The sequence below is a fragment of the Eptatretus burgeri genome, chromosome 8, assembly GCF_056783735.1.
Source record: "Eptatretus burgeri isolate ZD-2024b chromosome 8, Ebu_testis_v1, whole genome shotgun sequence".
NCBI classification, from domain to species: Eukaryota; Metazoa; Chordata; class Myxini; order Myxiniformes; family Myxinidae; genus Eptatretus; species Eptatretus burgeri.
The window spans coordinates 102,240,807-102,258,415 of record NC_140968.1 but is presented as its reverse complement, the minus strand read 5'-3'; the positions used below and the strand labels follow the sequence as shown (position 1 = coordinate 102,258,415).

Genomic DNA, 17,609 nt, shown 5'->3' with positions numbered 1-17,609 from the left:
GAAGAACATTCTAATTGAGAGGAGTTCAATTGAAGAACATTCTAATTGAGAGGAGTTCTTGTTGAGAGGAGTTCCAATTGATGAACATTCTAATTGAGAGGAGTTCCAATTGAAGAACATTCTAATTGAGAGGAGTTCAATTGAAGAACATTCTAATTGAGAGGAGTTCTTGTTGAGAGGAGTTCCAATTGATGAACATTCTAATTGAGAAGAGTTCTTGTTGAAAGGAGTTCTTGTTGAGAGGAGTTCTTAATGAGAGGAAAACTATTTGAAAGGAGTTCTAATTGAAGAACATTCCAGTTGAGAGGTCAGTTCTTGTTGAGATGTTAGTTCTCGTTGAGAAATGTTTCTGTTGAGAAACATTGTAGTTGAGAGAATAATTAATTTACAGAAGTATTATTTGTGAAAAGATCTAGTGAAGAATGGATGCAATTTGTAGAATAAGTTGCTGCATGTGGATTTTCAATACAACACAAAAAATCAGCAGCAGCATTTATCTGTAGGCTCGGATTGAAGAACTGGAGGAAGAGCTGGAGGCTGAGCGAACTGCCAGAGCGAAAGTTGAGAAGCAGCGAGGAGACGTGACACGAGAGCTGGAAGAGTTGAGCGAGCGACTCGAGGAGGCCGGTGGAGCAACTGTAGCACAGATTGAGGCTAACAAGAAACGTGAGGCCGAGTTCATAAAAATACGAAGAGACCTCGAGGAGGCCACGCTGCAGCACGAGGCGACGACGGCTACACTGCGCAAGAAGCATGCAGATGCTATTGCGGAGCTTGGAGAACAGCTGGACAACCTGCAACGTGTCAAGCAAAAGCTTGAGAAGGAAAAAAGCGAGTACAAGATGGAACTCGACGATCTTTCATCAAACATCGAGCAGATCACCAAAGCTAAGGTGATTTTAATCCAAGGTCAAAAATAGCCACAAAACCTTTTTTATATTTGGTTACCGAGATGTGAGTAGCAATGACGTTTTCTTGTCGAGTACTTGACTGCCCTCTATAAGTTGCCTGATGGCATTACGAGTCAGCCACAGTGTGTGTAATTGAATCACATTGTACGAGCTCAGTTTACAGAAACTTCGACTTCATTTCCGTCATATTGTTCTCTTGAATAACCAGATGAGAACATGCAGTCTCAGGGATGCTGGACTAATGTTCTTACCATTATAACAGGAACATGGGCATTCACAGATTTCTTATTGTAAATGTTTTCTTAATGTCCTCAAACACATGTAACAAAAAGTTTACTCTTTTCATCAGCAGCTTTCAATAGGAAAATGAACTGGAGCAGCAGTTGCATTCAGATCTATGTCTTATCAAACTTGTTGGCAGCACAGTCAACAAGTTAGATAACATATAGATCTGAATGCAACTAGATTATCGACATGAAAGTAGTGAAAAGAAATTGCAGCGCATGCACAAAATTCTGTAAAATAACTTGCAAACAACACAAAATATTGTCTCATAATAATAAACTTTACAATGTTTCAGGCAAATGCAGAAAAGATGTGTCGAACATATGAGGATCAGCTGAATGAAAGCAGTGTGAAGATGGACGAACTTTTACGTCAAAATTCAGAACTAGCAACACAAAAGGCTAAACTTCTCAATGAATCAGGTACCTCATCATTCTTGCATTTGTTCTAATCGTCTTCTGCAACTAACAGGCAAAACTGAACAGGATGTTACAAATGATTTGATGATAATTTAAACAATTTAATGCATGACATTTAATAAATATAATAATAAGTTTACAAAACTTCCAAGAGCAGGAAGATGTTGGTAATACATAGGACATACATGAAAAGTTTAATCCAACTATTTTAAAAATAGATGAGCTAAGTCTCGCGCACCATCACAAATCCCGACGCGTCCCACCAAAAGGAAAGTTGAAAGATGGCAAAAAGTTCCACCAGGAATGACCCCATATCCAATTTTTGAGATCATATTTTCCCCCATTTTGACACCTGTGAATCTAAGTCCCCACCACTGGAGCATGAACCAGGGACCAAATACAAAAAACTCGTTACGTATTTTATGCGTCCCCCAATGTTGATTGCAAATACAAAGTTTCATTTAAAAAATGTTTCAAAATATGCTCATAATTGCATTTTTTGATTACGATCCAAATTTTTTGACCCCGAGCCAGGGGGAAGTGGCCAAAATGCCACTGCTCTCGCACCTTCTTGCTATGTGGTGATCATAACGACTCAGTTTGGTGAATATCTGCCCAACCGTTTATGCTTCAGTCACATTTGGCTCGGCGGCCGTGGGGTCTAAAAATCTACGGCCACTAGCAATTATAGGGCAGCCGCAGTATTTCCACGGTCACACAATGTCTCATTCATATTATGGCTATTTTATTCATATTATGGCTATATTATGGTTTTTATTTTTTGGGGAGCCGCATGGGGTATTTATAAATTGTGGAGACCGAAAACGTGGGGGTGCCGTACGGTCTTTGATTTGATGCCGCACGGTGACCTTAGGGCGTTCCTGCGGCGGCCATAGAATTTTAAAGGCAGACGCAAGGTAGCCTCAAGGTGCCCTCAAGGCGACCGCAGAGGGGCCCTAAGGCGAACGTGGAAATAGTGCGGCCACTGTAATTTTTTGGGGGTTGGCAAAATTCATTTTTCATTGATAAGAGCCTACGGAAAACGCACGAATAATGCAAGCCCAACGTATGCCCTACGTACGGTCGACGTGGAACACATCTACGTCCCGGCAATGGCTTGTCAAATTGCTACGGCCAACCTCGAAATGAAAAAAGTTATAACTCTGCGCTTTAATTCCACGGAGACCCCTACAGTCTGCAAAAGATAGCCATACGGCGTAGGGCCACCCTGGGGCCACCTCAGAAACTCTGCGGCCGCCGCACGTTTTTCTTCAATTCAGGGGGGGTACGGCCGCCGTATCCTATGTGACTCATGATTTAGGAGGAGATTACAATATCCCCCCGTTGTGTTTTTTCAAAAAGCGTGGGGATGATAACGGCTCTTGGGGAGCCGACTGAAAACACAGGGATTTGAGGTAATGTTTTCTGACATTTTTCTGAGAATAGGAAAGGGATAAACAGTAGTAGGGTAAGAATACTGATTCTGGCTCACTTTTCCCCATGTAAATGAATGGGGGATTTTCAGCGATTCCCTTTTTTTTCCCCTAAAAATAAACCCCCTTTTTATCCCAAGGTATATTTATTTGTCTCCCCTTTTAACCTGGAGGTTGAACCTCATTGAATTGAACACCTGGGGGTTGAACAGCTCACTCATTGAACCTATAAAGATTTGTTCATTCTCAAATTCCTTCAATAGTTTAATTTTCTTTGCACAATAATCCCCATCTAAAATATTGATAAACAAAACATTTGAATCTTTATATTTTTTAAGATACCCCTTTTGTGCCATTACGAAATGATAAACTTCTCTTAATGCTCTCATCTGGCCACCTCCTGAGCCACATATCATTTTGAGATTATAGTAAATTGTTTTTTCATTGTTCAATTGATAACCATCAAAGTTTTCAGTCCATTCAAGGATATTCATTTTTTTCTTTACATCCTCTAACTTACTAGTTTTTAAATTAATTCGCTTATTTGTTTTATTTACCTTTGTTTTAGTTATTTTTTCAATAAGACTTATTTGATATTTTTCACATTCATTATGTTTTCCATTTATATACCAAGACTGAGATTTTCTCCACTCTTTAGTTTGATTAATACTTGGTTTAACCATTTATATATTGTGAAAAACGCGGCGGTAGCCCTTAAAAAACCCTAACCCATCTTCCCATCGTTAAAACATAATCTATTTTATACACTCTATCATACAATATCCATATGGAACACAATCTATTCCATTATCTAAAATAAATCTCTTATCATCAAAGGCTCCTAATGCCTTTTTATTGACTTCTTCACTATATATGTTATGTTTATAACTTCTTATTGTATTCATTTTCCTATATTCTTCTTTCTTATTCATCAAACAATTATAATAATTTCTAAAAGTTATTGATTTCTTTATTACATATTTCTTTATTCCCTTTAACCTCTTATCAATCTGTTCACCATGCTTATAAGCATATGCCTTTGCTCTCAATCCAATAAACTCACTCATTACTTTTCCACCCAACTCATCCTTAAACTTACCAATAACCTTTTCATTCTTTTTGGAAAATAACTCACTCTTCTTGCTGAAATTACTTGTATCATATACTCCAATATTTTTCTTCATATCTTCATAAACATCATCAGTTTTTATATCTAGGATAAAACTATCAGTATCCATATACAACAATGAAACATTTTCACCAGACTCTTTCTTTAAGTCATTATACAAATAATCATACATCAATATCTTTGATAAATCAAGAACTGCTGTTCCAATATAAATTGGTTTATCCATTACAATACTTTCCTTTTTCATATGAATTGCAGAAAAGTTCTCTGAAAAAACCTCTTCTCTCTCAAAACTTGGTTTATTTATCAATCTCGAAGCTTCTTTCCAAGATGTTGCGAATCTAATGTTTTGCCTGTTTCTAACATTTTCCATAGTCTTTCCAAATACAGCATTATTCATTAATTTATAAAAGTCCCCTTCAAATTTTACTTTTGTATTTGCTCTCATATCTGTATTGAATTGAATATACTTTTTCACCCAAGGACTTTGTTTAAATTTTAAAACTCTATGAATTTTAGCTACTCTCAATCCTTCTCTCAAAAACTGTTTTAAGCTTCTCTGATGTAAAACATATCCCTCTTTATCATAGAATGTTGTTAATAACTTTTCTGTTGATTTGCCTTTAATATTAAAACTTTTATGATAATCACTGAACCATTCTTTCTTTGGGGTTTCTTTCTCACATGCAAAAGGAAGGTCTTTATGCTTATTATGAAGAACACTCGGGTACCTCAAATCAACTTCAAAATAATAACCTTCTTCTTCGTCATTCAATTCCTCTTGAGAAGAAATAACAATATTCATCAAAGCCTTTTCATAATCCTTTTCTTCCACCCACTCTAATTTACCATAAGGTAGAGATTGAGACATTGCCCATCCATACAAATTATTAGCATCAAAATACATCAAATAATTACTATCTTTTTCACTATCATAATTTGGGAGATATTTATTATTTGCTTTCGCATATCTTTTTGAACATACTTGTGATATTCCACCTCTCTTGGACTTCTCAATCATCAAAAGCATATCAACATCACTGATTAAATCTATATCTTGTTTTGTCATTTTCAACATTGCACTCCAAGCTAAACCAGGAGCTGTGAAATAGTGGGCAGGGTCTAATCCATAACAATTTTTATTATGACAGAGTGTTCTAAAAGCCTCAAACACATCAGCTAACAATAAAACATCTGTTTTTAGATATAAATCATGATATTCTCCAAGGTTCTTTATCTTAAATATTTTCCATATTTCTTGTGCGTGTTTATATTCCTTATCACTTATCTCTTCTTCATAAAGGTTATTATAGAAACTTTCTTTTGAAGGAAGTTGTGTTTCTTTAAATCTCATAAATGAATCCATATAATCATAAGGATAAATTCCCTTACTTGTAAGAATTTTCTCTTTACTTTGAATTTCATTCCTTGTTTGAATTTCCTCTCTCGTAAGAATTCCTTCTTTAATCAGAATTTCATCTTTAATCTGAATTTCCTCTTTAGTTCAAATTTTCTTTATAATTAGAATTTCATCTTCAGTTAGAATTTCTTCATTAATTAGAGTTTCCTCTTTACTTTGAATTCTCTCTTTAATCTGAATTTCCTCTTTAGTGAGAATTTCCTCTTTTGGAAAGAATGAATTAAGATTTGGAAAAGAGTCCGTGGAGCTTAGATTTGATGCGAGGTAGGCTAGTGGTGTTCCCATAAACTTGTAAGAATCTACAAACCTAATACGAGTTAAAGGTTTTGTGAATATCATTTTTGAAAATGAAATATACTTTTGACTTGTGTTTGTTATGGCAGAAATATTCCCTGGTGTTTTTGAAAGTTCATTTATAAATAGATGTGTATCATAGTTGGCGCTGTTGTGAAGAAAGACTGGAATAAAAGAAGGTAATTTATAATTAAGATTACAACAGGAATGAGCGGGACCTCTATATTTACCAGTAAGATGACAATGGTCTCTAACTTTAGACTCCTTAATTTCCCCCTCACAAATATGACAGATATTGTTCATTCTAAATTCTAATTTTTCTTCTTTGGTTAATTTCATCGGTTCATTTGTTTCTTTCATTAATTTAGTGAGTCTTATACAATCCTTTTCTAATCGTTTTACAAACTCTTGTGAAGCATTTTTTCCACGATAATGTTCAAGTTTGTTATACTTTTCTCCAACAGATGATTTGATATAATAACAGAAACCACAAGGAATATGTTTTTGATATTTATTTGTATATGGTTCTTTTGGATTAGGAGAAGCAGTATTTATCTTTTTAAGGATACATTCAAAATCAGCGTATATCACAAATGGGTGCATGATAGATTTATTATAATCTTCAAAATAAATCTTTTCACCAGGTTTAGGCATTGTAATTACAGCTGATTTATGATTACTACAATATTTTGAATGTTGTTCTAATCGTTCTTTTGTATGAAATGAATTAAGACATCGCTTACAAGGATATATTTTGTTTGCTGTTCTGAATACCTGAGAAGAGATTAATCTTGATAAATTATTGATGTATGTGTAATGTGAATTCTTTCCAACACTAAAATATAAAAGGTCAATGTGTGTTTCTTCATTTTTATAGTTGTTTGAAATTTTTAATATTTGAACTTTGTTTGTATCCGTTAATCCATATACATTAATAGAAAGATTATTCTTTTTCTCAAATTTTGGAATATCTGTTAGTGGCATTGGGAATTTAAAATCTTTAATGTCCAAGGTATTCTCATATTTCATATATTGTTTTACTCTTTCTGAATTACATTTTGGTGGATGAAAGTGAGCAAGAACCGACCAGAGAAAACATTTATTATCATTGTTCTTAATATTAACAACTGCTTTCTTTCGTTTTATTTCTTTTGGTAATTCAATATAAGAAGAAGCTTTAAGAGGGTTTGATTTTAGAATGTGTATATCTAAAAAGATGTTTTTTTTAATATTGAATCCACTTCCTACCACTGTATTATCAACATCCTCCTCTTGTCTTGATAGTTCTTCATAAACCCCACTATTCAAAAAATCTTGAAATGATGTTATAAAATGAAGACCTGTTCTCATATAAGGAGTATGTTCTTCATCTTGTCTTTTCATATTCATTTTCACTCCCATATAAAACTTTAAAGTTTTCATTTCTTTTAAGGTCTTTTTAATAATTTTTTCAACATCGGGTTTCACTATTTCAATTGATTCAGCTATTGATGATGGACCGGGTTCTCCAAATTGAAAAATCCTTATTTTTATATGCCCTTTAAATGCCCCATCAGTGTTTTTAATATAATAGTCTCCCTTTACTTTAAACTCATTTTTCTTGTGTTTTTGTGATTGAAGATGTTTATTATAACTACTCTTCAAAACATCCTTTGAACAGATATCACAATGTTTTCTTTCCAACTCAAGAGGAGATATTTGATGAAATAGATTAAATGTGTGTTTGTTGGTTCGGAGGTGTTTTCTATAATGTTTATATTCGTGATTACAAACATCGCAGTACGTTGTATTCACCATATTTATAGAATAAAACTTTGCTTGAACTAAAATTTTCTTGATGAAAATTTCGTTTAATTTATAGGTGAATCTGTGCTTAAAAACATTTTATCCTCCAACTTTTTCACTTAATAAATACAATGTTTCAAGACACAAAAGACAAGTTTCAATCAATCTCTTCATCTGTTAAAGATACTGAGAAATATGTCAAGGATGTAAAATTGAACAAAGATAAATATAACAACTATTGGATAAAAACTATTATGGTAAATAATATTAGTTCTTCAATTTCCTTCAGTGGAAGGGCTTTCAGTATACCTGGAAGAACATCAATTAAAGTATCTCTAACAAAAGTTTCTCCTCTCCTTCTAGTAATATATTCAAAACTAGAAAAAGCAATGAAACAAGAAAAAGTATCAAAGAACAAAAACCTTATGGATGAAGCTTTAGAAAGAAAAGATAAGACCATCTGTAATATGCAAGGAGAAATTTGTATTTTTTTCAACAACCCTAAAGATGTAAATCCTGATGAAATAAAGGATGTTAATATATCAGGTGAAATGACATTTCGTTCAATAGTAGTTAACGATAATTTTAAAATTACCTTTAATATAAAAAATGTTGTCGTTGAATCTGATAATGAAAAAAAGTATATCGATATCGATGGTAATATACAACTGAAAGTATAGATGAATTTCAGTTTAAGTAAAGTTTTACTTTATAAATATGCTAGACTTTCCTGATTCTCCATATGACAAATTTGAGAATTGTCCTGCGTGTGAAAGACGGGGATTAAACACAGAGTCAAAAGCCTATAAACAATGTATATTCTGTGATTATCTTCTAATTAATGATAATAAAAAATATAAAAAGGAAAATAATTCTTTTAGATTTACACCAAAAATGAATTACTTTACAAGATTGATTAGAGAAATGAATGTAAAGTATGAGGGTGAGAACACACCTTTCCTTACAAGGGAAGAAACTGAACGTATAAGAGAAATGTTCAAAGGATTGTTGTTGTATATTATTCATGGATGTAATTTTCAGGGAAATATCAACACAAGATATTGTATAAATAAAATAATGGATTATCTTGAAATTAAACCTGAACTTAGGATAAAATATAGAGTTTCTAAAAAAGCCAATAATAAATTAAATAACCTGTTTTTCAAATATATAAATGAATGATTTTTTACCTATTTGGGAAAATAAGATAAAATTTAACAACCATAAAAATCTCCCAAATTCATTAAGATGTCTCATAGTTGGTTCAAGTGGATGTGGAAAAACCTGCTTACTTTTAAAAATGCTCCTCACTCCCAACTTTTTAGATTATGATAATTTAATAATTTTCACAAAGTCGAGTTTTCAACCAGAGTATCAACTACTCTCACAAGGTTTTAATGCTGGTCTTCAAAAAGAAGATATAATCGGTTTATTTAAATGTCAAAAAAACCTAAATGATTATAACATTGAAGATATAATTCAACTATTTTGTGATACACAGAGATATAAAAAGAAATCAAATCCTATAACTTGTATTCTTAGTGATAATACGGATGATATACCGTCTCCCCAAGATTTGGATAAATCAAAAAAGAACCTCGTTATCTTTGATGATTGTGTTAATGAGAGAAACCAAACGGTAATGGACAGCTACTACACAAGAGGGAGACATTCTTCTTGTAATTGTATTTATCTTAGTCAATCGTACTTTCAACTTCCTCGTCGTTCCATCAGAAACAATGCTAATACTTTTATTTTATTCAAGTTAAATTCAATAGATATCAATAATTTTTGGAGAGATAATTGTTCTACATTATGTAGTAAAAATAAATTTGAGGATTACATGAAGCACACGACTGAAAAATATAAATATATTGTTGTGAAACAAGATGAGATATTAAGGGATATATTTTTTGTTTTATAAACAATTACATATATAAATGACAACTATTATTATAAATCTTGTGGGTAAATCTGCTTCTGGAAAAAACTTTCATAAATCAAGGTTCTTGTGTAGTACAAATGAGAATATTGTAAATTTACTTAAAAAACACCCCGTGATACGCATTGTATCAACAACAACTAGAGCAATAAGACCTGGAGAAATAAAAGGTGAAGATTATCACTATATTTCAGTGGAGGAACATATGCGATTGAGGAATGAAGGACAAATATTTGAGGAGGTTTCTCTTGGTACAACAAAATATTCACATTGTAAGAGTGAGTTAAGGAAACTAAAATCTGGTGGTGTTGGGATATTAGAAACTAATCCAGAAGGAACGAGACAAATTATTAAATATCTGAGCGGAGTGAAGATTTTATCATTCGGTTTTGATGTTGATGAAGAAACTCAACGCAAACGTATGAAAAGCAGAGATGCAAGTATTAGTGAAGAAGAAATTACAACTCGCATTAATGTTAATAAAGAATTTGATGAAATATTTAAAGAAAAGGATTTATTTGAACACATCTACTTGAATGATGAAGAAAAGGAAAATTTCCCTGTTAATCTTTACAATTCATTAAATGATATTTTACAATAAATAAATGGATACAAAAGAAAGAGCAAGAAGATTTAAGGAACATCAAGAGTTGGTTTCAAAAGTTGTAAAACAACAAGAAGACATAAAGAAGAAACGCAGACAGAAACTAACGGACGAAGAAGCATTTGAAAGAAAACAAGAGAAATTTTTTAAACCACTTTTAAAAACTTCCCAAGAAAAAATGAAAGATGTTTCCACAGTTCCCACAGTAGAATATACTCCCAGAAAGCTTCAAATGTTAAAAGATTTCAGTCAAATGACGGAGGAAGAATTAGAGCATTTAGGAGAATTAGAATATGATGATGAAGGTTTATTTCAACAACTGGAAGAGATTAATCAACCCCCTGATTATATTGTGAATGCTATTCAAAACAATGAATATTCAGCGGATTCAAAAACCAAAGCAGGACTCATTCCAACAGAACAACCAGCAATATTTCATCTTGTTCAAGAAAAGGTATTGATATTTAATGATGAATTAAGGTTCTTAAGTTCTGCTCACCCCCTGTTAAACTAACTCCGAGATTAATGTTTCTTCTCACAAAAGATGGAAGACAAGGTTCAACTGTGAGGGATGAATCAAAGTATATTGATAAACCATTGGATATGGAAAATAATGATGATAGAGTATATATTGATTTGCTGAACACTCTAAATTATAAGGTTATTCTTTCTGGTAAAAGTAGGAAGAATGAGAAGGAGAAACACATTATTCAGGCTTTAAGTATCCTTGGTTCAGGTATTAGTTTTCTTCCAAATGACCCATCGCAATTAGTTAATAGACTGTTATTGTTGTTAGGCAGTAAGAAGGCTGGAAATAACAATTGTTTTAATGAAGCATCAGCCATTTTAGACCAGTTGATGAACATGAAAATAATTAATAAATCTCAATATAAAGACATTTTATCTCATATTAAATAAGATGAGAAGCACAATCCTGAGTTTTAATTTCACAACAAGCGACCACACATCTTCATTCCCATACCCACTACAACTTGACACAACAAAAGAATATGAGGCATCTTTATTGTCCATGGAAACTTATAATACCTTATTTAATATAACCGAGAAAAATGACAAGTTTAGTTATAATCCGGGAAGTGGATACAAAACGATAACAGTCTCACCCGGAGCATATGAGATTTCTCAAATATCTTCCGAAATTGCTCGTCTTATGAAAGAACAGGGTGATGAACCAAAAAATATTGTTATAAACATTCAAAAACATACTTCAAAATCAACGATTAAAGTTAAAAATAACTACAAGGTTGATTTCACAATTGATAATTCATTTAGAGAGTTATTAGGTTTCTCCTCAAAAAAGATTGAAACTAATGGGACGTTTTACAGTGATAATGTCATTCAAATATCCTCAGGAATAAATTCGGTGTTAATTCACTGTGATTTGATTGATGGTGCTTATAATGATGGAAAAAAAACAAATACAATATTTTCATTCAGCGCATACTCAACCCCAATTGGTTATAAATTCAATATGGAACCTAAAAATTTGGTTTATCTACCTGTGTCAGGAAAAACCATACACAGAGTAAATTTTAGGATAACCGACCAAGATAATCGTGTGATTTCTTTTAATGGAGAAGTTATATCCATCAGAATTCACCTACGTGAAGTTTTTCAATAAATAAATACGATGGTTATTGTGAGGAAACACGAGTTGGGAAAATATAAAATAATTACAGGGGATGGGATGTTCCTTTCCCGTACTACAAGGGTGAAGGTATGTATCTTGGTAGAGGATACTATAAACCTAAGAGACAAAGGGGTGTCGGACATCAATTTAGAGGAGATGGGATAATTGATACTCTCATGGGTATTGGTTCAACTATTCTTAAACATAAAGACCTAATTGGTTCAACTGCTTCTGCTGTGGGAAATGTAGCAGGTGCTGTAAAGAGTATAAAAGATGCTCAGAAGGAATCTCATAAATTACAAGCAATAAAAGAAATTAAGAAAGGTAAAACTCAGTTGTCCCCCCAAGAACGACAGAAAATAATTCAAATACTTGGATCAGGGTTTCAAAAGTTTTAACATCTTTTTCCTAAATAAATACAAGTATGGAAGCAATTGATAGTATCTATGATTTGGATGATACTATTATTATCTCAAACTCCACTAAAAAGAAGATTACTTCAAGGTAAATGCAATAACTGGAACAGACTGGAATACAAATGGTACAAAAAGTTTTGAAATAAATAATCAACAAACCTATTTGAATCTCTCCGAAAGTTTCTTGTTGTGTAAATTTAAATTCACTAAGGCTGGGAATAACACAAACGCTACACTTGTAAATGATTTCTTCTGGAAAATGTTTGATAGTGTGCGATTGTATATTGGAACACAAGAAGTTGAAGCGGTTGATTATGTCTCTGCTGTATCTGAAATGATGAAATTTACACTCTATACATTCAGTGATAGAATGGGAAAGGGGTCTGTCGAAGGTTTTATTACTGATATGTCAACGGGAACAAACACAGACCCTGGATATATTCAAAGGAAAGGAATGTATAATGATGATACAAAAGCAGAAAATAGTTTTACTGTGGCAGTTCCTCTTAAAGGTATATTTGGATTTTGTGATTATGATAAAGTTCTGTATGGTCTTAAAATTAGATTTCAACTACAAAGGAATGATAATGAAAATAGATTGCTTTTTGGTGTTGGTAGTGCTTTTGGTGAACAGAATAAATTTGTAATTGAGGAGATGAGTTGGTATATCAGTGAATATACTCCTAATCTTAAAACAGAAGAGATGTTGAATCGAAGACTTAACTCAAAGAAACCACTCAGTGTATCATACCTCAAAAGAAGATGTCAACACGTTAAACTCAATCAAACTACTTACACGTGGAATTTGGGTGTTCTGGAAGGAAAGCCACGATATCTGTGGATGATTTTTAAAAAGCCAGATGGTGATACTGCGACTGATAAGAATAATGCATTGAGTGATAATGCTAAGGTGAAACAACTTCGCGTTTCTCTAGATGGAACATTTTATCCACGAGATAGATTGGAAATTAATTGGGAAAAAATGATTTTGCTGAAGCATACAAGTCTTACCAAAAGGTGTGTGAAAGTAATGGAAATAAAGAACCTATTTTGGATATGACAGCATTTAAAAGTTTGTATACAATCTATGCGTTTGACCTGAGCGCTCAAAAGGAAACTATAAAGTCTAATCGAGTGGATACTTCCCTATACATTGAAAGAGGAGAGAGTGAAGAAGTTGATACATATTGTTTGCTTTTGGAAGAAACAGAATTGCAGATTAATACAGATAATGGTGTGATGATTAGTCTCACATAATTTTTTGTTAAATAAATGAGTGGCAAAGTACCAACTGGGGTATATGTTAATCAAATCAATCTTCATAAACTATCATCTTGTGTTCAAAATCAAAAGCCTTGTACGATTAACGTTAATACAATTCAGAGAAAAGGAGCAGTAAGAATTGATGTTTTGCTCACAAGAGAACAGGTTAAAATCTTGAATGACACTGGCTCACTTAAAATTAAAATGACAAAACCAATGTTGAAAAAATATTCAATAAGAGAGACGAGTGGAGGATTTCTCCCATTTCTAATTCCTTTATTTGCTGGTTTAAGTGCGGTTGGAGCATTGACGGGTGGTATTTCAACAGCGGTGAAAACTGCCAACGAAAGGAAGGCTCAACTCCAGGCTCAAAAAGAATTGGAAAGACATAACAAAGAGTTGGAGAAACAAATTAGTGGAAGTGGTGTAATTGTAGATTTTGCTGAAAAACTTGAAGGTCTGCCTGATAAAGCGAGATTGTTAGTTGGAGATATGCTTTCTTCTATAGCACAAGCAGGTGTAAAATTAACGAAAAGAGGTAATGGATTATATCTTTCTAATAAATAAATGAGCATTGATGAGTGGTTGAAAGAATTTGGAAAGAATACAACATCAAATTTACAACTTGCCAAATATTGTAAGAAATTAAAAATTCATAATGTGGTTATTTGTATGAGAGATGAATTAACAAATGTGCCGAAACATACAAAGAATATTATTATGAACTTAGAAGATAATGATGGGAACGGTTCTCATTGGGTTTGTATTTTTAATAGTCAAGACAAATATTATTTTGATAGTTTTGGTCTTCCACCACCTGTTGAAGTCATAAAATTCTTACAGAATGGTGTTTATCAAACATTTCAAGTCCAAGAATTAAATTCCAAGTGTTGTGGTCAATTATGTCTATATGTGTTATTTCAACTCAACAAAAATAAAAAAATTTATGATATTATTTTTAATCTAATATAAATGACTTATGTTGGTAAAGATGGTTCTATCTTTGGTGTATCTCAAGAACTGGATATTGATTTATCAAATTATTATACAAAGGCACAGGCTGAACGACATAAATATAATATAAACAAAAATATTAACATGAAAAATGCTTATAAATTAAAAAATTATCCAAGCCCGACTGACGCGAATGACTTGGTGAGATTAAGCGATTTATCACAATATATATACTTAAATAAAACGGCTGTGTATTCCAAAGATACAGAAGTGTTGATATTATCTCCAGGTCATACAGAATTCACAGTTCGAATTAAAATAAATTTTTATAAAGAAGGGCGTATCGTTTGTATGAGAATAGAACAATGGGGGTATGATATGAATGATTTAGGGTATAATTGGTCATTTAAAATTAACCTCGAAGACCTGGAACAATTAAATCAGTCTCGTAAGGAAGAATATTATGCACTTGGTATCGAGAATGAGTTTTGTGGAGCCACGATTAGTAAACAACAAATAAAAGAATTTAATAAGGGTAAATATAATAATGGTTTTGCCCTTGTTTATCTCATGAAAACAGAAAAAACAGGATTATATATAATAAGTAAGGAAATACAAAATGATTTAACTATGGGAAGATGGGGAGGTGTTTCGTGCCATAATATTATTCTAACATATATTTCTAATACATAAATGACAGCAAGAAGGCTTCAAGAAAATTATCATTTCTGTGTCCAAGCATACCTTCAAGAAAAGGGTATTCGGTATTTTAATAAATATGTTCTACAACATAAGAATGAGGTATTTTCAATAAAAGATTGGCATTATGCTGATGTTGATAAACCGACAACTTTAGATTTAATTAGAATGTTAAATAATGAAAAAATTATAAGGTTAAGAAAAGGTAAGGCTCTTTTAGAAATTCAAAAGAAATTTTATTGGTTTCCTGTTGTAAAAAAATTATTTTGGATACAGGAATAACAAGAAATCCTGATGAATATATGTATAATATTCTATGGGGTGTAAACGATTCAAGGATAGTAAGGGATGAGGAAGGAGTTGAAGAAGAGAGGGAAGAGGAGGAAAAGGAGAAGGAGGAGAGGGAGAAGAAAGAGAAGGAGGAAAAGGAGAAGAGAGAGAAGGAGGAAAGAGAGAATAGAGAGAGGGAGGAAAGAGAGAAGAGAGAGAGGGAGAAGAAAGAGAAGGAGGAAAAGGAGAAGAGAGAGAAGGAGGAAAGAGAGAATAGAGAGAGGGAGGAAAGAGAGAAGAGAGAGAGGGAGAAGAAAGAGAAGGAGGAAAAGGAGAAGAGAGAGAGAGGGAGGAAAGAGAGAGAATGAATAAATATCAAAATATGGAAACCAGTGAGATTCAAAAAGATTGGTGGTATTACAGAAAATAACTCAACCCACCGAGGAGGAAAACAAAGAATTGACAAGTCTATTTGCAATATTTTCTTCAAGACTATTGACATCGTCAAGCTATTCATTTTAATTCAAGTTTTTTCTTAAATAAATGGAGGAGAGAGTGAAGGCATTTCTAAGGATTCTTTATGTTTTAAAAATTAAGATTCAAATGTGCATGTTGGAAACTAAAAAGGTTTTTGCACTCTGCAGGAATTTTTCTCATAAATAAATGAGTTATTGTCTCAAATGTAAAAAGAAAACTAATACTAAAAATATTTCATATATTAAAAGTAAAAATAACAGGGTTATACAAAAAGGTATATGTTCGGTGTGTGGTTCAAAAAAATCAATTTATCTCCAAACACAAACTCGGAGGAGATATACAAAAGTTTTTATCAGGAAGTAAATTTACAACTACTGGAATACCAGGGGAATTACATCTTCCAGGGTATTCTTTCTGTGGTCCAGGCACAAACTTGGATAAAAGATTAGATGAGGCAGACAATCCTAAATCCTGGAGTAAACCAATCAATAGAGTTGATGAAGTGTGCATGAGACACGATATTGATTATGGGAATACCACAACGTTGGAAGAAAAGCATGAAGCCGATAGAGAAATGTTGTATAATTTGTCTCTGATACAAAATCCAACCTTGAGAGAAAAAGTTGATAGGTTCATCGTGAAGAAGATGATTAGTGCTAAATTGAAACTTGGACTTGGAAATTCAAAAAACTTATAGGCTCTAATGATGCCATTAAGACTGAAGAGCAATTAGCTGATGAATTACATAAACCAATATTCACAAAGTTTCAGAGAAGGAAAGTTTATTCCAAGGAAGTTGATTATATCTGGTCTGCTGATTTGATTGAACTCAATAATGATAAGGGGTACAAGTATGCTTTAACCGTTATTGATTTGAGGAGTAGATATGCGTGGGTTGTCCCTTTAAAAAACAAAACAGGTAATACTCTTATGTTAGCTTTTCAACAGATATTTAATAAAAGTAAGAGAAAACCTAAAAAATTGTGGACTGATGAGGGTTGAGAGTTTTATAACAAGACATTTATGAATTTTCTAAAAAATAACAGTATTACATTATACAGTACCTTTAATGAAGGGAAGGCAGTTGTTGTTGAACGTTTTAATCGTACCTTAAAAGAGAGACTATATAAAAAATTCACACAACTCGGTTCACAACAATGGTCATCTTTTATTCAGGATATTGTGGATAAGTATAATGACACGATTCACACGTCAACAAATATGAAACCATCAGAAACATTTACAAAATTAAAATATGAAAAAGAGATTAATGTCAGAAAACCTAAGTTCAAAGTTGGTGATATCGTAAGAATATATAGGTGGAAATCTCATTTTGAAAAGGGTTTTACTGAACGATGGACGAAAGAACTTTTTAAAATTGTTGATGTAATAGATACAGTTCCTTGGACTTATAAAATATATGATTTGGAAGGGGAAGAGATTTTAGGTTCATTTTATTCACAGGAATTACAAAAGACAAAACTAAGCAGATAATACACCTTTGTGGACACTCGAGGGCCAAGTCCGAGGTGTACAAGTATATAATGTGTGTCAAGGGGTGGACGTTCTTACATCTGTGAACCCCAAACACAGAATCCTCAACTGAATAGTCAAGGCTTAACTTTTGTTTGTGTGTGTGTGTGTGTGTGTGTGTGTG

General features: G+C 32.7%; 1 protein-coding gene across 1 annotated transcript in view; it reads left to right on the top strand.

Moving 5' to 3' along the window:
- The window catches only part of LOC147022442 (myosin-7-like), a 109,617-nt gene that overhangs the window by 55,357 nt on the left and 36,651 nt on the right, over nt 1–17,609 (top strand). Inside the window, exons 28-29 of the mRNA XM_085893330.1 lie at nt 504–893; nt 1,492–1,618. Coding sequence (XP_085749456.1) covers nt 504–893; nt 1,492–1,618 — 517 coding nt within the window. The remainder of the gene's footprint in view (nt 1–503; nt 894–1,491; nt 1,619–17,609) is intronic.